This window comes from Gambusia affinis, linkage group LG19 (genome assembly GCF_019740435.1).
Source record: "Gambusia affinis linkage group LG19, SWU_Gaff_1.0, whole genome shotgun sequence".
In the NCBI taxonomy this organism is placed as follows: Eukaryota; Metazoa; Chordata; class Actinopteri; order Cyprinodontiformes; family Poeciliidae; genus Gambusia; species Gambusia affinis.
In genome coordinates this window covers 21,996,996-22,023,334 of record NC_057886.1, presented here as the reverse complement: position 1 = coordinate 22,023,334, position 26,339 = coordinate 21,996,996, and the positions used below count along the sequence as shown (strand labels likewise).

Below are 26,339 nucleotides of genomic sequence, written 5' to 3'. Positions count from 1 at the left end.
TAGATAGAAAACAACTGAAACATCAAACTGAAGATTTCTGTACATTTCATAAAGTCATAAATTCATTTTTATAATTTCTCTCTGTTTCATCGTCTTCTTAAACTTTCTGAGTTTTACAAATAAAAGACACCAAATGAAAGTTTTTCTCCTTGAGGTGGCGCTGCTCTCCCTCCGTTCATACATAAAATAGAATCTCCGATAGTTTTTTATTTACACACTTCAGATATTTACAGTTTGTTTTTTTTGTTTTTTTAGTTTTCAGACCAGCAACACGGCGGACGGAGGAGACCGACCGCGGTGTAAAGCTCTGGATCCCGGAACGGTTCTGGGTCGAGACAGTGATCGATCTTTGGACCAGAACCGGACTCAGAACTGGACTGGGATCCACAACGATGCGCGCCTGAGACCCAGAAGGTGGTCCTGAGAGAGCCGTGGCCTGACTGGTGATCGTCCACCTGAACTGGGCTTTTGGACCGCCAAGAAAACGCTTCAATCAGACCCGAATGAGAACTTCATCTCAGTAGGAAACCATCCTGATGGTTCCTGAAGAGAGAAGCTTTTATTTTGGAAGGTTACATTTAGATTCATGATACTGATATTATCCATCTCCTGATTTTACTGAAATTTTTCTCTTACTTCTTTTCTGTTGAACGTCAGATGAGATTTGTGTTTTTGTAACTTCTGGTCAAATTTTACCTCCATCTCTGGATTTCTGCTTCAATCAGAAGTTGGAACCAGGTAGGTATTTCATGTGATGGTTGATATTAAATAAATTTAGATTATTTGGTTGGTTTCAAACCAATCATGGTACTTGGAATCAAGGTTTTCTTAGAAAGTTGGAATTTCAGCTGTTTTTCTTGGTGGAATAAACCCCTGGCTCTGTGTTGGATAAAAGGTCCAGTCAAATCATTTTTATTCTGTCCAGAGTCAACTGGTATCAGTTCATGGTTCTGGAATCTGTTCCAGTTTAAGCTTTTATTCTAATTCAGTTTTGGCAGCAAAACCCCAGGTTTACTCATTCATACTTTTAATACCTTTCTGTAAACATAAATTATTGAGCCAGAATTGCTGGCAAGTGATACCATTAATGTTCCAGAACCTTACTGGTTCCCAGTCAGTGGAGCCGATTGAGAAGTTTCTGAACAGGAACGGCCTGAAACTGGATGATATGGTACAGATGGAGAATAAAAAAGATCTCACTGCCCACCAGAGCTGAGAACGGCAACCAACCAACCAACCAACCAACCAACCAATCAATTAATGAACCAACCAACCAACCAACCAACCAATCAACCAACTGACCAACCAGCCATCCGACCAACCAACCAACCAACCAACCAACCAACCAACCAATCAACCAACTGACCAACCAGCCATCCGACCAACCAACCAACCAACCAACCATCCGACCAACCAACCAATCAATAAATCAACCAACCAACCAACCAACCAACCAACCAACCAATCAACCAACCAACCAACCAACCAATCAATTAATGAACCAACCAACCAACCAATCAACCAACCATCCAACGAACCAATCAACCAACCAACCAACCAGCCATCCGACCAACCAACCAACCAACCAACCAACCAATCAACCAACCAACCAACCAACCAATCAATTAATGAACCAACCAACCAACCAATCAACCAACCATCCAACGAACCAATCAACCAACCAACCAACCAACCAATCAATCAATCAATCAACCAACCAACCATCCAGCCAACCAACTGTCCAACCAACATCCAACTATCAAACAACCAACAAACCATCAATCGAACCAACTAACCAACTAGCCCTATAATCCATCCATCCATCCATCATCCATCCATCCATCATCCATCCATCCATCCATCCTGCGGTTAGAAAAAGACAGATTAGCCTTCATGCCATGTCAGCTCTGGTGGTGATCAAAACAACAACAACTCTTTAGATTTCTATAACTGGAGTAAATATGACAGCAGCGTGATGAGCTGTACAAACACAGAACCAAGCGATCCAAACACAACTGGACTGAACTGAACAGAACTCTACTGAAGAAGGAGTAAACAGAACCTCTGTGTGTCTCTGAGCCCTGAGGTTTGACAAAAAGTGCTTCGACCAGCCGGCGCCGCGTCCAGCCGCCTCGGTTTATTGCCTCAGGCCCCTCAGAACTGACCAATAGGAGGCCGGCTCTGGGCGGGTCCTTTGTAGAGCCGGCTGGTCGTTCAGGTGTGACAGCAGGTAGAGAGAAAGAATTTGATCAACTCTGAGGAGTGATGTCATCCCATCAACACGACTGATTGGCTAAAGGTCCGGCCAATCAGATTAAAGAGTCACGCTCTCTTAAAGGACCATTCCTTATTTTTTGCTCCAGATTTAACCAATCAGGCGGAGGCTTATGAAGTTTATATATTTTGATCTGAAACCCAGAGGTAAACAACTGACTGGTCCTTTAAGAGGAGCCTGATCTGGATCATGTGACCCTCAAACACTGTGAGATGTTCAGGGTTCATCATCATTGTCTGGAAACACAAAGACTGTAGAGTCTTCAGACGTTGTTCGGTAGAAAACCAGCATCTACTCTCTGATCCAATCAGGTGAGTTGGTGCTCCGTCGGCGTCCACGAGTCCGACCGTCAGTGAATGCATCATTACCTGCCTGGACTCTGAGTGGAATATGGCAGCAGGTATGAAGCCCGGGTCGGCCCCAACATCAGGACCGACCTGAGTCTTTTGTTAAAAACATGAAATCCGCCTCAGTGCGAAACGAAATGATGGCTGTTTTCCTCCTTGCTTTGAACATTTACAGATCAGTTCTGGACAGAACAGAGAACAGCTGTCAGTCTCTGTTCGCGGTTCAGATCAGACGATCGCTCTGCAGCAGCCCCACAAAGTCACAGTACCATCAGCCCTCTGCGGGGGGCGCTGTCCTGCCGCAACAGCTCTTTATCCTCGACCCGTTTGGTCCATGAAGTCAGGGAAAATAAAACCTGAAGTCTGGAAAACCACATCACATTAAATCTTGCAGCCTGACTCCGGCTGAAGGAAGCTGATTGGACAATGCCTGCCATTTCTCTGCATTCTGATTGGTCCATGCGTCAGGGGTTGGGTCATCAGTTGTTAACACACAGCAATGAAACTGCTTGTTTTTCTTTCCAAATATTGTTTCAGGAGAAGAAAAAGCTCAAGGTTTGTTCTCAAGGTTCTGCTTCACTTTTTTCCTGTATTTTATAGCTGGATCATGGCTGTTCTCCCATTTGGAAATGCATACAGAGAAAAATCTCAGGTAATAAAGACAAAGTTTGATCATCTTGTAAAGGGATCAAATGGGAACTAAACTGTTTTACTGATTAAATATTTAAAAGAGAAATTTGTTTGATTCCTGATAATAAACTTTACCATCATAACACTGATGTAATGATGGTAAATTTGTTTATTTAGTTAAATTCTGTATATTTTCAGAAAATTGTATTTAAATTTTTAGAGGGCACAGACTATATAGATATATATAATTGTATTTATTTGTTTCTTTATTGATTTTTTATTTATTTATGTACTTACTTATTTGGGTTTACATGTATCTCTTGAAGAAGTTAACTTTTTAAGCCTTTCTATACCATAAAGATGATTCTCTGGGAATGCAGGAGGGTGGAAACCATTTCTCAAAAGGGGGCCGTTGTCCCCACTCACCCCCCCTCAGGAGCGCCACTGATTTTCTGCTACTGCAGCTGAAAATACACAGAATTTGAGGTAAATATAAATAAATATGTGAATCAACTGGGCAGACTGGTTTGTGGAGGAGCCGTAACTCTACTTTATGTTCCAGCTGTGTGTTAAGAACCAATAATGAGGTTTTGGGTCGGTTCTGGTTCTGCAGAATCCTGCAGAGACGAACCAGAAACAGACGAATGAAACCAGAGTTCTGGGCCTCCAGGTTTGGAGGTGTGTCAGAATGTTTTATGTTATATGATGAAGAGGAGCAGGTGATAATCTAACGTCCGGGTCGTGAACCTCCTCCTCTTCCTCACCGCTCCTTCGTCCCTCTACGTGTCTTTGGGCTCCAGCTTGCAGGACATGTCGAACAGCAGGTTCTGGTTGTCGATCACCTGCAGCTGACGGACGTAGGCCTTCGTCTGCAAGTGGGAGGGGGACGTCTCTGTATCTATGGCTACCAGGAAACACATCACATCAGTGAGGAGTCGCAGCTGCAGTGGCAGAAACCTGCCACCAGGTGGAGACAGACAGGACAATGAGGAAGAGTTTGGACTCACCCAGCTGGGAGCTGCGGTACCGTCTGATGGTTCTCACCATTTCAGCCACTTTATGCTGCAGAAAAACGATAAATATGGGATTACTGAGGCTCTACGGGTCGAGGTTCACAGCACAGCAACAACAGATTAAATCTTATCAAGTATTTTTGTGTAGTTTCTACTGCAAATATCTTTGTCTACTTAAAATAAAACAAAACTTACTGAGAAGTAACCTTTCAGCAAGAGATAGGACATTCTTTTAAGTCAATAATTTCTTAATAATAGTGAAAAAGTTGTAGTTCCATTGGCAGATTATTTCACTTGTAACATGGGAGAAATTAATGGAACAACAACTTTTTAATCATTATTAAGGAATCATTGACTTAAAGCAAGCTGCTCTCTCTTGCTGAAAAGTTACTTGTAAGTTTATTTTTCTAAAGTCAAATGTACTAAGAGATCTGCACTACAACTAGACCAAAAACATTGGGTAAGAATTTAATAAATTAAATAAGAGCTGATTTAGGTGCTGTAAAGTTTTCAGTGAAAGTAAATTAAGGTGGTTCTACTTTTTATAAAAGCTTGGATGTAAAAAGATAAATCGTTTGTGTTTTACCTTGATTCAAGTTTAAATTGAACTCCAATTGGGAGCCAAAAGAAATCAATCCAAGGGCCACAAATGGCCCCTGTGCTGCTCTTTGAACATCCCTGATCTCAAGCTTTTCAGTTCATTTAGCATCTCTGGACTTTTATCTCCAAACTTCAACAGTTTTCAGTATTTTTTTCTCATGCAATGATTGTGAAACAGTTTTGAGTCTTTTTCTGTGACTTTAAAGCTTTTTACCTGATAAAAACTGTTAAGGTAATCTAATGTATTCACCTGTAAAAATGATTAAACATCTGAACATTTCCATTATGTCGTACGTGAACAACAAACTCACCATCTTCTCAAAGTTGACAAATTCTCCGTGGAACGTTTTGCAACTCTCGTGAAGAAACGTCAAATCTGCAAACGACACGAATCAGAACCGTCAAGAATCTCACTGATGGAGAAAAACAGATTCATCAGATGAGTCCTTTGTTGCAAATGATCCAGAATTCACTAAATGAAAAAAATGCATTTTAAACAATGAAATGTTTATTAGAGGAATTACATTATTTATTTATTGGCATCTTTTAAAGTATTTCTAATATTATACAAAAAACCTTAAGAAATCATTAAAAAATGTGCAGAAAGTGTTAATTTTTTTAATCTGGTTAATCAATAGAAGAATCAATCACTATAATAATCATTAGTGTTTTTCACTTTTCACCCACCGGGGGCGCCAGATCACAATTCAAAAATAACAGTTTTCATCTTTTTTTTCTTTAACCTACTTTCATCCGACTGTGTTGCCATGGAGACGGACTCTCCAGCATGTCCTCTCTAATAACTAACAATTTATTGAAAACATAAAAACCAGTGTAATTGTGAAAGGTTACAGGACTGTTGGAAATCATAAAAAACAGATTAGGTCAAATTTTTCATTCCCTTCTAGTTTGGCAGATAAACAAAGAGCCGAATGGCCAGCAGGTCCAACCACGTCTGCTTCTCAGCGGGGAGCAGAGCCCCATGGGAAACGTAGTTAAAGTTTTACCTGAAAATGAGCCGATCACCTCCACATTTGTTGGAAATCTACTGCTTGTTCCAGAATAAAACAGCAGTACTTTTCCATCAAATGATTCAATTAAGATTTAAAAATATTGGTCAACTTTAAAAAAAATAAATAAAATAGGTTGGTGCAAAAAAAGAAATAATAACTATAGTATAATATATATATTAAGACTTCAGGAAATTTGTGTTTTTACAGTTTGCTGTCACAAAAACACAATGAGAGGATTGAAAAAAAGCCAAAAGAATAGTTAAAAACCAGTAAAAACCAGTAAAACCCATCAGTTTTCCGGGTTCTGGTCGGGTTCTGGTCGGGTTCTGGTCACCTTTCAGCAGCAGCGGGGTGAACGGGATCAGCGGGGGTCTCAGGCTGGTGATCAGGTCTCTGTAGGACTTGTGGTTCCTTGACGGGTCCTGCAGGAGAAAAAGGTCAAAGGTGAACATCATGTTTCTGAACTGGGTCGGTTCTGATCGGCACAGACCCAGGATCATCGTGGGAAACTCACAGCGATGCTTTCGAACTGCTGGAACTGCTTCCTGAACTTCCCTGGAAGACCCTGAGAACATCAGAGGAGATTTTGTTATCAGATCCAGAAGATCTGGTTCTACGGAGAGATTGGGTTTAACAGAACCGCCTGTCTGTTCTGTTAAAAACCCGGCGGGTCGTACCTCCCAGGTGAGCCGCAGTCTGCTGACGGCCGGGTTATCCAGACCCAGAACCACCGCCAGGAAGGACAGCAGGTCCTGCTGCTGTTTACAGCTGGAACAGAGCAGAACCGGGTCACTTCACGGCCTGAACACCAGGAGGCAGCAGAGAGCTGCAGAGGACTGATGCCATTCAGTTCTATTTAAATACTGATTATTGATCGTTTATTCCCGATACTGATCACAATATATAAAAAGATTGACTGTGTATTAGGTTCATAGGAAAAACGTCAAAACTGAGATCTTTTTATGACTTTGAAAAGCTGAACATTTTCTAGAAAAAGAACTCAAATACCTTAATTTAAAAGTTTAAAACTTGCTAAAAAACACACCACATTTTTAAATATTTTCTTTCTAGAAACACTTATTGATTAACTGCTGATTTTGAGATTAATCGCAGAATTTTTTTAGAAAAAAAAAGTTGGAAATTTCTGAGTTTGAAATGTCAAAATCTTTTGACTTTTGGAAATTTTCTGAGTTTCAAAAGTTGAATATTTGACTTTAAAAAAAATCAGAAATTACCAAGCATTTTCTAGAAAATTTCTGAAATTAATCTCAAGAATTTCAAACAGTTTAGAGGTGTGATAAACCCCATAAATGTCACAAAATGTCTGGTTTTTCTCCATTTTCAACTTTACATATTCAGAAATTTCCATTTTCTTTTCTTGAAAAGTTCTAAAAAATATTTGCAGAAATTTACTTAATCTAATTACGCATTTATTTATTTACCAAAAATAAAAAATAATTAAAATTGTTCTATGAAGGGAAATAAAATGTTTACATTAGTAATACTTTTTGTTGTTTGTCTCGATAATAAACTCACAGCGCTGCGATCTTGATGAACTTGCGCAGCAGCTGGATCCTCTTCGGCAGCGATTGGCATTGCAGGATCTCCGTGGCGACCCAGTGCTGCACCTCGCTGCAGCGCTGCAGTACCAGCTCCAGGTTGAGAGGGCGCCAGCGGGACTGCTCGCCGTGAAACACGTAACAGATGAACTCCACCTGCAGGGGGCGATATGGGTGTAACATTGGATGAAAAAGTTGCAGATTGTTCTTTTCAGCTAATCACGTTTTTTAAGATTTTTTTCACCAAACGTTTTCCTGACCTCATGAACGCAGCTGAAAAGTTCCCAGTCAAACACCACCAGCTGATTGGCCACTTCCTCCGCCGACATGTCGTGAAGTTTGCTGTCGCCAGGCGTCCAGTGGATCTCCTCAGGAAGAGGAAGCTGCAGGAAGTGACATCACAATTAAAGATGAAAAAAACTCCAGACAGAAATCCGTCTTCATTGTTGAACTTTGAACCCAATAATAGGAAGTATTTATCAGCAGCTGGTTTTAGTTCTCCAAAACATGTGAATTAAAATAGAGGTTCCTCAAGGCGTGGCACTTGGCCCCTTTCTTTCTCCTAATTCAAAACTCTTTTCTAAAAAAATGATAATTTTTTTTTTTTTACATTTTTCTGAATCTGTGATGTTTCGTGATAAACTGGTGACATTTATGGGGGCTATCACACCTCTAACCCTTCTGAAATAGCTGAAACAGAATAATTTAAATGCACTTTCTAGACAAGAGACAGATCTTTTTTTGAGTTAAAGTCTGGACTGGACTGGATTGTTTCTAGATTGGAAAGAATTCATTATAAACTGGACTGGATTGTTTCTAAACTGGAATGGATCCATTGTAAACTGGACTGGACTGATTTTTGACTGTACAACTCTACATCTGTGTCATCCTCATCCCCATCCTTGCATTCCAGTTTTGAATGGTGTCAGTTATCCAGTGTCACCAGTTTGATGGATTTATTTGCAGGATTTATTTATGATTTAGTGGTAAACCAAATCTCCATAAACAGAGTCAACTTTGCCTTGAGCCAGAAAGTGTTCATAAAAACACTGAATGTAACTCATGATGTAATATTCCATGGAAGGAAAACGGTCCTAATCTGTTTAATGCTTTATTAGGGGTAATTCCAGTCATTACAACAAATATGTCTGGTTAATTATTCACCAAATTAATCAGGTTAGCATAGCGGAGACCTAACTGTCCTAAATAAATGTCTGCAGTCTGATCAGCACAACCCGACATTTTCTTATGTTTCATTGGCTGTAGACAGACAAACCTACAATCAATCACCCTTCAATCAATAAGCATAGATCCTCACCAGAGAGTCGAGTTCAGAGGGTTCACAGGCGAACAGGTGGGTGTTGACGCCCAGCGTGGTGAAGACGGCCTCGTCACTGGGGCGAAACACGGCTTTTTCTGCAAACACAACCACCATCAGTCACAGCGGAAAAAAAAACAAAACATCCACAACCGGAGGGAAGACGGACCTCCAGCCGAGGTGACGGCCACCAGTATGAGGTTTCCAGGCAAAACTGGTTGGTCCTCGCTGTACTGGAGTTTTTCTTTGACCAGCGCCAGAATCTCCCCGACCCGGCAGGACAGGCGGCTCCGGATGGTGACGTAGGAGTGATCCGGGGTGTAAACCCTGCAGAAGACTGCAAGCACGCAAAAATGTCACACTGAGCTGGGAATGTTCACCAAAAAGTCTAATTTATTTGGGTAGAACATTTAAGCACCAAGGCAGTTCAAAGTCCAATAAACTTTACAGTTTGTCAAATCCCATCATCAAAGTCCTCAATCAAATATATTGATCCATTTTCCAGTTATTATGAATCAAAGGGAATTCTAAAAAAACAGGTTTTTAGTCTCGATTTAAAGTCCTTCAGGTGAATGAAGGCCGACTTTGTAACTGTCTATATGTGTTTCTGAAGGTTCAGATTTCAGCCTGGTCTCTAGGTGATGTAGTAACTGAAGCTGTGCTTTGACTCTAGATCGTTCGTCTTTAGGTCCAAACATAACAACTTCAGTTTTGTTTTTGTTCAGCTGGAGGAAGTTTTGGCACATCCACACATTTATCTGTTCTCAGCATCTGTTCAGTGATTGGACGGTTCTCGTCACCTGGTGACATCGTAATGTAGATATTAAATAGCCCTGAAGCTTAGAAGCTGTAGCTCCAAGGAGGAGCTGCGTCTTGAGGGCGGGGCTAGGTCCACCCAGGAGTTTTTCACAGCTGAATGGTTGCCATAGAGATGAAAAGATTTCTCACACATGCATGAAAGCGACACTCCAGGTCTGTTTAGATGTTTAGATGAAGGAGTAACATTCGAACTTGATGTAAAGCTAAACAAAGTATATTTTTAAATGATACTGCCCCTAAAATCAATACTTATGGAGATTCTCTATCCGTCTACTGGTTATTTATGGAACTGCAGATGAACTGTTGGGTTGGTCCTTTGTATTCGAGTTAAAAGTCCAAACCTCAGATGTGTGTGTGTGTGTTGTGTTCAGGGTGTGTCGGCCAGTGATTTGTATATCCCGACCGCAGATTGCAGCTGTGTTTGCATTTCGATTGTGAGCGTGTGTGTGTTTAAAGATCACAGGCTTTATAACTTAGATGTGTGTGTGTGTGCGTGTGTGTGTGGGGGGGGCAAGGGTGTGCAGGTATCTGTGGGCGTCGTACTTTCGTCTGAGCCTCTGAAGGCCTCACGGGGCTGCAGGCAGGCATCGATACGTCTGAAGTGTCTGAACAGCGGACGGACCTGCTTCTTCCTGCTCTCCTTCTCCTCGTCGGAGCTGAAATACACAAATATCCCGAATGAAAAGTAAAGCATCGAATAAATGTGATGAATATCCAACAAAAACAGCAGAATACGTAGTCATAATATCTTCAACGCCTTACGGGCAGTGCAGGATCTCAGACCATCGCTGTAGCTTGAGGACGTCCTCCACCAGCTCAGGGTACCGGGTCAGCTCCTGGACCGCACACATGTACAGCTCCTGCACACAGACAAACCCACAGTCTGAGCTCATTCATCCCAAATGGAGACATCAACATGGAGAACCCGCCGGCAGCAGCAGGTTCAGCTGCTTCACTTTCAATTTCAGGCCTTCTTGGAACCAACGTCTGGAGATTCCCATCAGGCTGCTTTCCAAACCGTTACTGTCATCGCATGAATGCAGGGATTGGTCGATATTTATCAGGAAGTCAGGCATGTTGAGGCCTGATGGCGTCTCGCTCTTTGAGACAGATTAACTGAGATTACGTCGTTTTACTGGAAGGCTGGGAAGTTTCCTTTTGTTGGTTCTGGAACAACAGAGGCTGAATCCTGAAGGGTTTCAACCGTTAGGATGGAGGTTGTTCTGTGGTGGTTCAAATTTACTATCTTTAAAGTTGCTGTATGTAACTTTTATAAAGTTACTTTTTTTTTTTTTTTTTTTACATATTTGTTGAAACTCTTAGCATATTGTGGCAGTTTGGTACGAAACAAATAACCCGTGAAAAAAAAGAATTCAAGCTCCTGTCTTCTCCCATTGGGAAGTAGAAACAGCCAATCAGAGTGAGGAGGCGGGGCTTAGCGCCACCCTCTTCCCCCATTCGATCTCTGTGACGCTACAGCTAGCATAGCCTGTCATGAATGCTAAGGCTACTTAGCATGGCCACCAAAAATGGTGAATAAACGGTTTTCCTGTAATGGTGATTTGTTTCTTTGCCATTAGCACATTAGCAGCACATTCAAGAGATTGATTAACAGCATTAAGACCCACCTCCTGCCTCTGATTGGTTGTTTTTTAGTTGAGAGTGGTACATTTCTTCAGATGGAAAAATGGCTCTGGGAGAAGATGGAGATCTTTTTACAGATGATCTCACAACATGGTGACAGTTTTATATAAACATATTTTTAAATAAAAGTTTCAAACTGCAGCTTTAAAGCTGAGCTTTAGTGTCATGTGGGTCAAAATCCTCAGCTCCATATGTTGTGATTTTTTTAACCTACTCAACAATAAACTAAACATGAATTATTTTAATTAAAGTCATTAGATTTTTTTGAAGTTTTCCTTTGCTGAATGAAAATCATCCAGTTTGCTTTTTATATAAAAATATTTAATCTCTTCTCAGCAATAAAAACAGGATCTGGGTCGTTTTGCTCTATTTTTAACACAGGAATTAAAATCTGATTTGGAGTACGTTAGAGTCAATGATGAGATGTTGAAGGAAATCAGAAGTGTGGAACAGGTTACCACATTTCAGTGAGTAGATTCTAATTTAAAAGTCATAGTTTTGTCCTAATTTATTGAATTTATTATTTTATCATGTAGCCTGGTCTTGCAGTCATTGGTCAGACTGGAGGTCAGTCGTTGACCTCTGGCCTCACACCGGTACCTTGGGGAAGCTGTTGCTGCGCTCTCCCTCCTCCTGCAGCAGCTCTCTGTAGGTGTCCAGGTAGCGGAAGGCCATGTTCAGCACCGCCTGCTTCCTCTCGGCGGCGCTCATGGCCGCCACTGCCTCGCCGTCCCGCCGCTCGATGCCCCCACCCTCTGCCTCCAGGGAGAATCTGGAGGAGCGTTTGGGTTAAGGAGGAACCAGGCTGGATGTGAAACACGTGTTTCTGCGGCGCGTGGAAACCTACATGCATCTTCTGTGTTACAGCAGGAGGAGCATCGTTTTCAGCTGAAAGAGAAACGCCGCCATGATGACCCACATTACACCACACACACATCCTCATCCAGCTGCCTCACCAACACACACACTCTGCTTGTTTCATCCCCTCTGCCTGGGTGATGAGACATGCTTTTTCTGCTCTCTGTTTGTCCAACGCTGAGAATTTCAGCTACATTTCCCATGAAGCTTTGCTCTCCTTCGCCATCAGCTCCTTGTTCTTCTGATTTTTAATCAGGTCTATGATTATTTAATCCTGCATAGAGGACAGATGTGAACATCCTGAGAGGAAAAGTCCCTGAATCTCTGTGATACAACAAAGGGAGATTTATTTCTGTCCATTTCTTTCACTCTTCTGCTTCCGCCCACATCCCTCTCTTCCTCTCCATCTCCCTGTGGGGGAGGATTCATGTGGATGGATGTAAAAAAGCTGGCAGTTTTCATATCAGCCGTCATGAACTGAACTAATCAGAACTGAACAGAAGAAAATGGCTTCACGTCCCGGAGAGGTTTCCAGTTCAGCCGGTTTCAGAAAACTGTCGTGTTAAGCTTAGATGATTCTGCAAAAACTTCCAGGAGAACGGGAAACAGTTTGCGTGACTCAGATTGTAAAGTTGTTTGCAGATGACGCACTCAAATTAAGTTTGAATGGTTATGCAATAATCTGCAGGAATGTGTGAAACAGCTGGCATCAGATTGTAAAGCTGTTTGCTGATGATGCAGTCATGTTAAGCTCAGAAAGTCCCGAAATAATTGGTCGTAGAATGGGAAACAGTTGGAATGACTCAGATTGTATAGTTGTTTGCAGATGATGCAGTCGTGTTTATGCTTAGAAACAATTCTCCTGCAACAACATGTTAGTAGAATATGAAGTAGTCAAAACAATTCAGATTGTAAAGCTGCAGATGACGTACTCAAGTTTAAATGGTTATGCAATAATTTGCAGGAGTTTGTGAAACAGTTGGCATCAGTTTTTAAAACTGTTCCCAGGTGATGGAGTCGAGTTAAGCTAAGATGGTTCTTCAATCATTTCCACAAGAATGAGAAGCATAATTAGCATAATTCAGATTGGAAAGTTGTTTGTAGTTTGCAGATTATGCAGTCATGTTAAGCTTAGAAAGTTCTGCAATCGTTTTCACCAAAATGTGAAACAGTCGACACAATTTAAGTTGTAAAGTTGTTTGCAGATGACGCTCTCAGGTTTGTATGGTTATGTAATAATTTGCCGGACTTTTTGAAACAATTGGTATCAGGTTGTAAAGTTGTTTGCAGATGATGCAGTCGAGTTAATCTTCGATGGTTCTGCATTAATTTGCATGAGAATGTGAAACAGTTGGCATGATTCAGATCGTAAAGTTGTTTGCAGATGATGCAACGTGTTTCTTCTGAGACTTTTAGATTGAGTCATTTGTCACTGAAGGTGAAACAGTCAGGATTATAATCAGAACCTTCAACTCTGAGGCGGTGGAATCATCTGGAAACTGGATTTCCACCTCCAGGTTTGGAGTCACGATTCAGAGTCTGGGGTATTAAGAAGTGGATCTGCCAGTCGGTACCTCCCCATTCCTCGCCTCAGTCATTAATTAGGTGTAGGAACCAAAAGAATGTGATCATGAATGCAAACCGCTGAAATAATCTCCCTGCAGGCTGGGCTCAGCCTCAGGAGAAGAAAAGGTTTCAACATGCTGAACATAGTGATGCTCATCAAAGGTGCAACTTTACGTCAGTCACACTGTGTTTCTGATTTCCACACAAACATTGTTTACGTGACACATGAGGATGAGACATTTTACAAACCCTCAGGAGCATGAAGACCGTATCCAACACTGGCATCTTTACTTTACTTTCTACTTAATTTACTATTCTATTATTCTATTTATGAGATTGTTTTAAATGATGTCAAAGGGAGCTTGTAGTGTTCAAATTTTGGTTTTGTTTTTCTGAACATATGACAATTTATTTTTGCTTTTAAAAAGAAATTAACTCGGGTCAATTGTAAAAGTGTGTATAAATCCTTTCTTTGTAACAAGGAGCTCAGAGTTTTCACAGGAACCAGCTGAGGTGGTTTGGGAATCTGTTGCTTTCTTTTTTCCATCATCTCCAAATAAAATGAGGCTCTCATCTTATATTCAGAAAACAGCTTAACTCCATTCTAACAAGAACCAAGATGTTAAAGAGTTAAGATGCGTTCACACCAGCCATGTTTAGTCCGCTTTAATCCAGCTCCAGACCATTTGCCTGGAAAATCCGGTTCCTTTGGGGAGGTGAGAAACGAAATCAAACTCTGGATTCAGTTGAAGTGATCTCTGGGGCGGTTCGGATGCATATGTGAACGCCAAGAGTGCCAAAAGCAGGAAGTAGACTATATCGCAAGGCATGCTAGCAGGCTAATGCTAGCAGAAGAAATTGCTTGTCATCTTTTACCAACAACAAATCTGAAGCTACTCTATTTTTGTTTACATTTAGTGAAGAAGGACGTTGCGCTCAGTGTTTTCTTCAGACGCTTTCATGTTGTTTCCTTCAGTGGTTATATGTGCAGCGCCCCCACAGGCGAGGAGGGGAACTGTTTTTCAAAGGGTTTGGTTGGTTTGACTCAGTTCAATGTGGAAGAGAACCACAGCATCTGATAACGTAACAAATGTTGCAGTTTTGGTTCCCAATCGGACCGATCCTACCAGACTATCATGTATGAAATATTCTTAAAAAACGGTTCCAGGATCAGGTTGCCAGGTCTCTGTTGTGGAAGTGTTTTTCTCCTGAACCTGAACGTGGTGAAATGTTCCTTTTTCTCTCCTCTGGAACACAAACAAACAGAAAGAAGGTGGGGCAAAAAAAAAAAAGAAACTAAGGAAACAAACCTGAGGTAGCGTCAGCAGGCTGCAGGCAAAGAGGAGGGAAAAACACGACTGGCAGCTACACAACGGGAACAAAGCTGCCGTTAATACCCTGGAATCAAACCTGCGCAGCTCGTCCCTCATTCCGATCGCATTAAACACACCGGCGCATGCACGTCGCATCGCAGCACCGTGAGCGCATTCAGTCAGGCCCAGGACAAGGATACTGCTGCAGCAGGACTTGCTGGAGCCTGTCGGCTGCCAGGAAGATGTGATGTGTCAACATGAAGTCATCCAGCAGGGTTTCTGCACACAGACACACAGAGAAGTTAGATGTTACATGCTGCACCTGAACGCAGCACAGACATTTCAAACTGGAGCCAAAGGACTCCACCTCTGATTTGCAGCATGTTCATTAAAGCAGATGAGCCAGATGGAGGCTGAGGGACGCCTTCACATCCTCCAGCCTCAGAGCTTCTGGTTTTCTACATGCAGAGTGAGTCCTGACAGGACAGCAGCGTCTCTGCGCCTCGGAGGAGGATGCAGAGACGAGGCCGCCTCTGATTACACGTTAGGCCGTGACACGCAGCGAGCCGAGAGGCGGCGGCGAGGAGCTGCTGCAGCCGACGGCTGTAATTTAAGATGCTGAAGCAGCACGACGCGCCTCAAACCTGTGGTCACATTTACTAAAATACACAGCTGCGCTGCATGTGTGTGTGTGTGTGAGAGAGCCATGCTGCAGTGGGTGTGTCCAGTCCAAGCCCGCCTCTCTGCAGGCGGTTACCATAGAGACAACACGTCGCTGACAGCGAGAGGATGGAGAGAGAAATGTGCGAGAAGAAGAAGAAGAAGAAACTGATAAAAAAAAGGAGAGAAATCAGAGTGTTGGCTGCAGGAAACCGGATCAGAACCGATCAGTTCAAACATTTAAAACTAAAGATGGAGGGAGACAAAAACACCTTCAAATCAGAGCTGCATTATTCTGATAACTAATCAATTAATCGGACAAAAAATTTCACATTCTGCAGATTTTTCACTTAATATCTTAAAAGATGCAAATGAACAAATTTTATTCCTTTTTTAACTAAGAAAATAAACATTTTCTTACTTAAAATACAGAAAATGATGCATCTACAGCCAAAACTCTGCTTCTATGAACATGTGAAAACACAATCCTTATTTCAATAATCAATTAATCATAATTAATCCAATTAATTCTTTTAGCCACACTTTAAATATAATTTTTTTATTTAAATGTTATTTTGTAGCAGTGGAGACTTTGAGCCGTTCAAACTCTTCACAGATTGATGAGCAGCAACAACTGCCTCTCTAAAATCATTATTCAGTTACTAAATTAACAATTATTTCAATAATCAATTAATCACGATTAATCCAATTAATTGTTTCAGCCCTACTGAAAATATTTTACTTTTTTCTTCTTGAAAAGATGCACAGAAATGCAGAGATCATCTGTCCAGCGTAAAATAATCCAACAACCAGAACCAAACCCATTTGGACACCAACTGGAGTCCATATCGGTACCAAATCCGTTTAAATTTCCACCCCAGAACCCAAAACAATTTCAACAAAACAGTTCATTCAGAACAGGGAGTCCCAAATCTGGACCCAGAACCCGTCCAGGTGACCCGTAGATCAGTCTGGGTCCACAGTGATCAACAGGGATCCAACCGGATCCCAGTTTCCCTGCTGGGATCTGCAGAACATTTGACTGATTTTCATCCCTAAAGGCTGAAATTTCACAGGAGATGGGAATGTTTTATAAGTGGCTTTAGAGCCGGAGACGAAGCGAACGGATAAAGTTCTGCTTGGCTGGCGGAGAGAAAGGTCCATTCAAAATGTGAAGCCGAGCAGAAACTAAAATCTGGGACCAGAGCGGAGGACGGCACGGCGGAGCTGCGTTCACATCTACTCAGAAAAACAGAAATATCCACTAGAACATCTAAAAAAAAATAGATATAACAAAAAAAGAAGCAGTCATTTTGTGCAGGTTCACTAGACACAGTAAAATAATTCAAGCTTTTATTGTGACTTACAGGAAGGCCTGAAACGATTAATCTAATTAAACACGATTAATCGATTACTGAAATAGCGTCAATTAATTTAGTTGATGATTATTGGATAAAATAATTGTTAACTAGTGTATAAAAACTCCTTAAAAAGCCATTTATTTGAAAAAACACATATTCTGAGCAATAGTTAAGCCAAAACTGTATAATATACAAATTTTTATCTGTAAATATGTTTTATCCAAAACTCCTCAGTTTTAGTTTCACACGGCTCAGACTTTACTTCTGCTCAGACAAACTGAGCTTCAGTTCATCTGAACGTCTATAATGTCACATATATTACAGCTTATTGTGAAAAGAAGAATAAAACTGTTTGAGGAGAGCTTCGTGTTTCTTTAGAAACAGGAAGTCTGGGAGCCGGACAGCAGACGGAAACGCAGCCGGAAATACAACTTTACTCTTGTAATTAAAATAAAAACCTTCGTCTGATGCTAATACTCATTTTATTCAGATTGGACCTGAATTCTCCTGCAACACGCTTTCCAAACAAGATGGCGGCCTTGAAGGTTCTGATTTCACTCTGAACTATGAAAACCCAAAGGAAAAAAAATCTTTATTTTCCAAAAATTTAATCTTAAAAAACCAAAAACTTGATTAATCGATCAAGTCCAAACCGCCCAGCCCACCCAGGAAGTGGATTTGAGTTGATTGGACCCGTTAATTCATCCTGGATGCATCTTGCTCAGGATGTGGAGAAGTTTCCCTGCTGAAGCTTTAATTTCAGCGCTTTCCTCCCACCTCCTCAGCTCGGTTTCTCTTTCCGCCTCCCACTCCTCCTCCCCTCCCAGCGTCTCGCAGAGAGCTGGTTGCTATGTGAACAGGTGCTAAAAGAGCCTCTTGTGCTTCTGCGTGTCCAAACGGAGCGCAAGCGGGACAAACGTGCAGCTCGGAGGGGTCGACGAAGGCGATGAAGAGGAGGAGGAGGAGGAGGAGGAGGAGTGAAGGTAAACGGATCCAGAGAGGTAAACGAGTGGGATGGTTTCTCTGAAGAAAACCTTCCTCCCACACACGGATTCACTCGTTTCTGCTCCGGAGCCACCCGGCCGTCATTCTGCCACCGACTGGAGCAGAAACACAAAACCTTACAAGCATCTTGGGTTCTTAGATTCTACTGCAAATATCTCAGAACACTTGAAATAAGACACAACTGACAATTAACTTGTGAGCGAGCAGAATCCCAAAAACCAAAACCGGAAACAGATTAACGGCTGCAGGACAGAGACGAGTCCGGACTTCGGTTCAAACACCAAACCGAAAACTTTTCCTTCCACATTAAATCCACAAAAAGATTTTATGTGAGGCAGGAGCTTTGAGCAAAAGTTACATTCTGCAACGCCGCATTAGAGCCGTTTTAAACACAAAAACACAAAAGGAGAAGTAAATTTACGCCAAAAAAACCCCAGAAATTTTGAAATTCTTCTAAAAAGTTTTGTAGAAAAAAATATATATTTTTTTAGTTTCAAAATTTGAAAATTTTTGAGACAAACTCAACAAATTTGAGATTAATCTCAAAAGTTTTTGAAAAACTGTGAAAATTTTTGAATTTCAACAGTGAAAATTTGTGCATTTTTGGAAATGTTTTGAGTTTTAAAACTCAAAACTTCTAAAGTCTTTTCAAGAAAATTTCCAAGATTCATTTTAAAATTTCTGAATTTTTTTCTAGCAAATATTTTGACTTTTTATCTAAAAAACTTCCGAGATTTTCTGAGATTTCTCTCGCAAATCTTTGTCTTCTGAAGTTCAGCAGAAAGGAGTTTGTTTAAGATTATTTCTCTCATAAGACATTTTTCTCATGTTATAAGTGAAATAATAAATCATGAAATCCTACTTAAAAAATTAGAACGCTATGGAATTAGGGGAGTAGTTTCTGACTGGATGAGGAGTTATTTAAAGAGCCGGAAACAATTTGTGAAATTGGGAGATGTGGAATCTGATTGGCAGGAGACTGTCTGTGGAGTACCACAAGGATCAGTATTGGGACCAGTTTTATTTAATCTTTATATAAATGATATCAGTAAAGTGTCCAATGTATTAAAATTTATCTTATTCGCTGATGACACAAATATTCTAGCCTCAGGAGACAATTTAGAGCATCTTCTCTCAACAGTCACTTCAGAGATTAGTAAGTTAAAGATATGGTTTGACCATAACAAATTATCCCTAAATTTGGACAAGACGAAATTCATGGTCTTTGGGAACTGTTATAAAAATACTGAAATCCAAGTTCAAATAGAGGACGGACCTCTAGACAGGGTTTTTGCTCATAAGTTCCTCGGTTGAATAATACCTGACAAAATCAGTTGGAAACCACATATTCAACATTTACAGAGTAAACTCAGTAGAAGTATATCCATATTGGCTAGAGCTAGACATGTATTGAATGCTAAATCACTTCATATTCTATATAACTCTCTGATTTTACCATATCTATCATATTGCTGTGAAGTGTGGGGAGTTAATTACAAGAGCTCTTTACATCCGATAACCGTCCTACAGAAACGAGCCATTAGAATCATCCATAATGTTGGTTATTATGAGCATACAAACCCGCTCTTCATAATATCCAGAATTCTCAAATTTGACGAGCTTGTAGAATTTAAAATGGCTCAATTTATGTTCAAGGTATCTAAAAAGTTGTTACCTGAGCACATACACGTTTTCTGAAAGAGAAGGGGTATAACAGGGGTCACTCAAACTTCAAGATCTGCAATTTTAGAACAACAAGAAAAAGCTTCTGTATTTCAATTAAAGGTGTAAAGTTATGGAATAAGTTACATGAAGATTTAAAACAAAGCAATAGTTTAACTCAATTCAAAAGAAAGTACAAAGAGGTAATTTTCAATAGATACACACATGGGGACAGAAAGCAATAAGGTGTGTATTGAAGATAACAACTTGGTGTCAGGGTTTAGAAAGATAAACCAGCATAAAATGGGAAAATGTATAGGTAAATATTAGTAACTGTTACTTCTGACTGCCACTTTGATTTTGATTTTTTTTAATGACAGTAGGACTCTAAAGTCTCAAGTGTTTAGGGGTAGGAGTTTATAAGTTCTCACTTCTTCCTACCCCATTTTGAGCATGATACGTTAACTGAAACAAAAAATCTGTATTTTCTCTTCTTTCTTATGCACTTCTTGTTACTGTGCACTATTTTATTTTTATATTTGTATCATGTTCGAATAAATTTCATTTCATTTCATTTCATTTCAAATAATCTGCTAGAGGAACTAGTTTTTTCTTTGTTATGTTTTCAGAAAAAGAAGCTCCAATATTTTGCTGAAAAGTTACTTGTAATTTAGTTTTCAAGTGTAATACGATATTTGTACTGGAAAGTATAAAAATACTTTATTTTTGTTTTTTCTGCTGTGTTCAAGCAGCTGAACTCAAAGGAAGTGTGTAACAAACACACACACACACACACGCACACACACACACTTCTTGTTTTATGTCTGAGGCCTTAAAACTAGAATAAAATCAAACGGTTCTGGATTAAAATAGGGATGAAATCCAGGGAAAAAGAGGATAGTTCTGGAGTAAAAAGCTTGTTGGTTGTGACTTCCTGTGGACGGACGGTTTGGGTCGGGTTCTGACGTGTCGCCGTCTGAGCCTAAAAGTTTCAATCTGTTGTTTCTTTTTCTTCTCCAGGACAATAAAACGACTGAAACGTCTAATTAGAGCCTCAGAAAGCGGCTTAATTAGAGTCTCTGGAGGCCAAAAATACACACACACACACACGCACGCACGCACACACACACACACACACACACACACACACACACACACACACACGCACACACACACACGCACACACACACACACACACTCTTAGCTGTGTTTGTGTCTCTGTGCAGAGGATCTGAGTTTTCGCCCTCTGATGTAACATCTTTCTGCTTTTGCTTTCATTTATTGTGATTCTGCAGGTATTTTCCAGGTGAGCCACCTGTTCCCACTCTAAGCTGTGTTCTGTGTTCAAAGTCAACCAGGAAGTGATGTCACCAGGTGAGAGAGTCCCACCTGCAGCAGGATTTGTTCTGGTTTTCTCGCTATGAAAGATCAAACAGTTCCAGGACGGTCGAGGCTCAGGGAGCCAATCAGATCGCAGGGAGGGCGGGTCTTTGGAATGCACACCTACACACACACACACACACACACACACACACGCACGGTGTGTGAGGCGAAGCAGAACCTTGGACCTGGGTTATCAAAACAAATGTAAAAACTCCAGAAACAAGCTCTGATTGGCTGACGGTTCAAACATCACACTCCTCCTCTTCATCAGCACTGGCCCCGCCTCCAGCAGGTAAAACCTGCCAGGTGAGGAGCCTCAACGGGGAAGAACTTGCTCTTCAAACCGTCCAAATGTCGACTAACGCAGAGAAACGGTCCATCAGAACCGAGCAGAATCCCAGAACCTTCCGGATCAGAAACCAGAACCGGAGACAGAAAAACGTCTGAAGGACAGAGAGACACGTCCGTCTGTCTGTCAGCGGAGACACCAGGACTAAAACGTTTCACGTTAAATCCACAGAAAGGTTTAGGAGGCAAAACTTTGTCAATATTCTGAGTTTTAGGGTCACAATAAAAAGAAAAACTGAAACAGAGGAATAAATTTCCACCAAAATAAATTTTTTTTAATTTATTTCAGAATTTGTAAAGAATCAATCAGAAGAAAGCAGCTTGTTATGATAAATATATCAAAAAAAAATTAATTTATAATCAATAACAATTATCTTAATGCTTTAAAGTATATTAACTTTACTTTTATTAGCTTATAAATATTCCATGGTAATAATTTATTAATATACAGATTTTTTATCATGTCAATAAAATATCCAGATATTAAAATCTTTGCCTCTAAAAAACATTGTTGAAATATAATATTTTTAATAACATGAACTACATCCAGTATCATTCTAATATATTGATATTGATTTTGTAATTGATCTGTATTAGATATTTCTATAAATCATTCAGATTCTCCTTCAAAATCTGCATATTAACGATACTTAATGCAGCTTAATGAAATCATTTTCTATTTGCTTCATTTTTGTATATTTTAAGGTTTTGCATGTTTTGAAATGTTTTTTTTTTTTAATCCGATTGACTGTTTTCAGTCTGACTTCCGTTCAGTTCTGTTCTGTTCCTGTTCTGTTCCTGTTCCGGACCGGATCGTCGGATCGTCGGCTCGCCGTCGGGAACAGAACTTGTCACAGTTCTGCAGCTTTCAGAGACAAACTGTGAAGCTCTGATGAAACCGGTGAACAGAACCCGTTGCATAAGAACCAGAAGAACAAACGAGCGGGCGGATCATAGAGAGTCCTTTGTGAGAGTTTGTTGAGGCGACAAGAAGCTTCCTAATTATTAATGAGACTGAAATCAACTGCTGGTGGTGAGAAAACACAAACCGCTCAATAAAGACAACTAAACATGCTAAATATTTTAACATTCTTTAAAATATTTTAACATTCTATTACATTATTTCAAGAACATAGATCTATGAAACATCAGTTCAAACAAAATGGAGGATTTTGGAAATATTATTATCTATCCAATTATAAATGTGTTTTAATTTACTAAAATTTGAGGAATTTGGTGGCATTTGAATATTTTCTTATTTTTTTCCTTTTTGATATTTACTGCGTTTGTGTAAAAAATAAACTTAAACAAACAGAAAGAGAGCAGAATCCATCAGGAGAGGAGAGAGGCAGAGGCTGGAGCCAGAAAGAAAGAGGAGGAGGAAGAGGAGGAAGAGCAGGAGGAAGAGGAAGAGGAAGAGGAGGAAGAGGAGCAGCCAGCTGTATCAACCAGGCTGAACAGATTCTCATTATGTAACCTGTGTAGCTTCCAGCTGAGGCTGCAGAAAAATCCTTCTGCACACCTCCAACTGGAACAGAACCAGAACCAGAACCAGAACCAGAACCAGTACCTGGACCTGGACCAGAACCTTCACAGTCACGTCCTGATCTGCAGTCGGACCCTCTGGTACAGCTTTCAGTACAAAACCAGAAAAACATCCATCCATTTATCCATCCATCCATCCATCCATCCATCCATCCATCCGTCCGTCCCTCCATCCATCCTCAGGTCTTACCTGAACAGTGTCCGAACCGTTTTCCCGCCACCCCGTCCAGAACCGCTAACGTCAGGTTATCTGGAGTGTCGGGATGAAGAGGCGTCCCTCCTCCTCCTCCTGGACCGGATCCAGAACCTCCTCCTCCTCCTCCGCTGCTCTCTGTGATCAGGCTCGCCTCGGAGCTCTGCTCGTCGCTGGACAGAGACGGACTGCGGATGTCTCCTCCTCCAGAACCGGAACCGGATCCAGACCCGGATCCAGAACCAGAACCGGAGCAGGAGCCGTTGGCGCTGCATGGAACTGAGGCCAGCCCGGTTCCTGCAGCGGAGGGCCAGGAGGGGGGGTCCTCGCTGTCAGGGCTGCAGGGGTCAAAGGTCAATATTTAGACTCGATACATCTGAAGGAAGGAGGAGCAAGTTTGGTCCAATCTCTGACAGGATGTGACATCACCACTCATCATTTTACATGCTCCATGCTACAGGGGGCACCATGCTACACTGGGTGCCATGCTATGGGGGGCGCCATGCTACACTGGGTGCCATGCTATGGGGGGCGCCATGCTACACTGGGTGCCATGCTACAGGGTAGCCATGCTACACTGGGTGCCATGCTACACTGGGTGCCATGCTACACTGGGTGCCATGCTATGGGGGGCGCATGCTACACTGGGTGCCATGCTATGGGGGGCGCCATGCTACACTGGGTGCCATGCTATGGGGGGCGCCATGCTACACTGGGTGCCATGCTATGGGGGGCGCCAAAAAGAGGCCTTTTCTGTATTGAACAGCTGTTTGTCCTTTGAAAACCTGAATTCATCATAACGGTTTCTGGATTTTTGGTAACTTCTTGTTCTGTAATTTTTCTATTTCTGTTTTCTATGGAGGGAAATCTCTGAGTGGCTGTTTAACATCCCACTGAAGCATTGGCCTCTCGGGCCTTTTCATTTCCTGCTTTCAATCATGGATCTGTACTGAAGAAAGCCGAACATTAAATGAGTCCAGAGCTGCTGTGAATGATGGAGAACCACTGAGGTACGGTGGCTGAGAAGGCTCAAACCTCTGGAACAGAAACTCAAACTAAACTACAAGAAAACAGAAGCAGAAAACTTTCAACATAAATTATGTCACTATTATTATTATTATTATTATTATTATTATTATTATTATTATTATTATTATTATTATTATTATTATTAAAAAGCAAAAAATTCAGATAAAAAAGTTTTTTTCTTTAGAAATTCAGAAAATTTCCACATTGAAATTAGGAATAAAATCTGAAAGTTAACAGAACAAATTAATTTGTTGACATTTTCATCCAGAATTGTTTACACCCAGAACACTAAACCCAGTTAAACCTTCTGGCCACTTTATTAGGAACACCATTTCAATTCAAACACAAAAAGCTGAACAGCCAATCAGATGGCAGCAAACCAATGCAGATATTCATCCAGATGTGGAATAAAAGATGAACTGAAAACCAAACTGAGCATCAGAACAAAGCAGAACAGAAGCAGAGTTCTGGTGCTGACCAGACACATCCATCTAGGACCACAGTGGACCCATGTTCTGATGATAAACCGGGTCAGAACAAACATTAACTAGGACAAGGAGGCTCTCATCATGGATCTCATCTCTGCTTCATGCTATAATGGACCAGAACCTTCATACAGAACTAAATGATCCAATCCAGAGCTTGCATGGTGTACCTAATAAAGTGGCCAGTAACTAAAGATGTGAAGATATATATATTTCTCTAGTTTGGAACAAAAACTGTTATTTTATTTCATTTTCTAAGACATTCAGACTGTAGAAAAACAGTATCAGTCAGAGGTTCCTTCAAAGTCGCTGTGACATAGACTGCTACAGGAGACTTCTGAAGAATTTGAATTAATAGCAATTACAACATTCAATTTAATATTTAATAAATAACTGGGATTATAATTTGAATTTCGAATCTAAATGACATCAAACTTTAACCTTTACTTTGGGTCCGCCTGATTTATTAATTTCTAATGAATTTAAGATGCAGAACCGAACTCACCTGAACACTTCCCGCGCGTGGCCGCTTTCAGGTGAGGTCTCCCTGAAGAACGGGACGACCCGGGACAGGCTGGCCCTCCTGCGGGACGCCCCGGTGCCACCGCTGGCCTTGTCCCCCACCCCGCCGAACCCCCCGGCCCGCGTAAGCGCGGTGGTCTGCTTCTTCAGGAACTTCTCCAGCGGTTTCATCCCCGCCGGCATGGTTCTTCTCTGGACCGGGGACCTGGGGGGTTGAGACCTGGGGTCCAGAGACCTGGGTGGGTTGCAGAGACTCGGATTCGGTAGCTGCTGCTGCGGCTGCTGGTGGCGGGGCAGCGGCGCCTACATCATCCGGCCCCCGCAGGTCGGGTCAGGGAGCGCAGGTGCGTGCAGGTAAGAGCGGACCCTCCTGGGTTCTGCAGGCTGCTGTGGACCACCGGTCCGGGGCTAACCCATGGATGATCCACTCGGTCTCCGGAGCTCCGCGTACCGACAGCCGCTCCTCCCCCAGCTGCTCTCCGGGTTCAGTCGCCGCCTCTACACGGAGCTGCGGCTCCGAGGGCGTGTAAAAAATAAAAATGATAATAAAAAATCCCCAGAGCTCCTTCAAACCGCGCTGCGCCTCTGCGGCTCCGGACTCAGATCCGGACCCGAATCTCTGCAGATCGCTTGGTTCCTCCTCGCTCACCTGGCCCGGTGCGTTTGGGTGCGGTGGGTTTTCCGAGCCTCGCGTCGGTTCTCCGGTTCTGCAGGCTCTTCGAAGCGGTCCAGTTGGGTTCTAGGTTCCCCCAAACCGATCTCCAGTCCCGGTCCTCCTGGTGAATTTCTGGATGAGCAGTGATGAAGAGCACGCGCGCGCATTCCCCCGCCCGCCCCTCCGCGCGACTGACGATCTGCTGCAGTTGCGCGTTCCCGACACTCGCACTACACGGCGGCGCGCAGACACAGTGTAAAATTAATGGAAATGGAAATATCCCTGACGACAAAGCGGAAACACCGCGAGATTTCAGCGTGAGAGCGCAGATTCTTTTATTCAACACTAAACTCGATTGCTGAACGGAAGTTTTCTGCAAGATCAGCTGATTTTTGATTCTCAGTGAAAGTCACGTGACCCTGGATTGATCTAGAACCAGACACCTTCCTCCTCGTCCTCCTCCTCCTCATGCTGGAGCATCAGGTTCCTTGAAACTGAACCCAGCAGAAGAGAAACACCTCAGGATTGTTATTTCA

At 41.8% G+C, this 26,339-nt stretch overlaps 1 protein-coding gene across 1 annotated transcript; it reads right to left on the bottom strand.

Annotated features, from left to right (window-relative positions):
- Positions 1–1,570: 1,570 nt before the first annotated feature.
- rapgefl1 (Rap guanine nucleotide exchange factor (GEF)-like 1) lies at positions 1,571–25,982 on the bottom strand. The gene is made up of 16 exons (XM_044100305.1): positions 25,132–25,982; positions 23,110–23,450; positions 15,156–15,234; positions 11,819–11,990; positions 10,337–10,434; positions 10,118–10,230; positions 8,925–9,092; positions 8,756–8,853; positions 7,698–7,820; positions 7,415–7,593; positions 6,556–6,646; positions 6,393–6,443; positions 6,213–6,300; positions 5,177–5,241; positions 4,260–4,314; positions 1,571–4,156 (listed from the first exon to the last, which is right to left on the bottom strand). Exons 1-16 carry the CDS (start codon positions 25,329–25,331, stop codon positions 4,032–4,034), a joined length of 2,046 nt encoding a protein of 681 aa, XP_043956240.1. The 5' UTR covers positions 25,332–25,982; the 3' UTR covers positions 1,571–4,031.
- Positions 25,983–26,339: the final 357 nt, after the last annotated feature.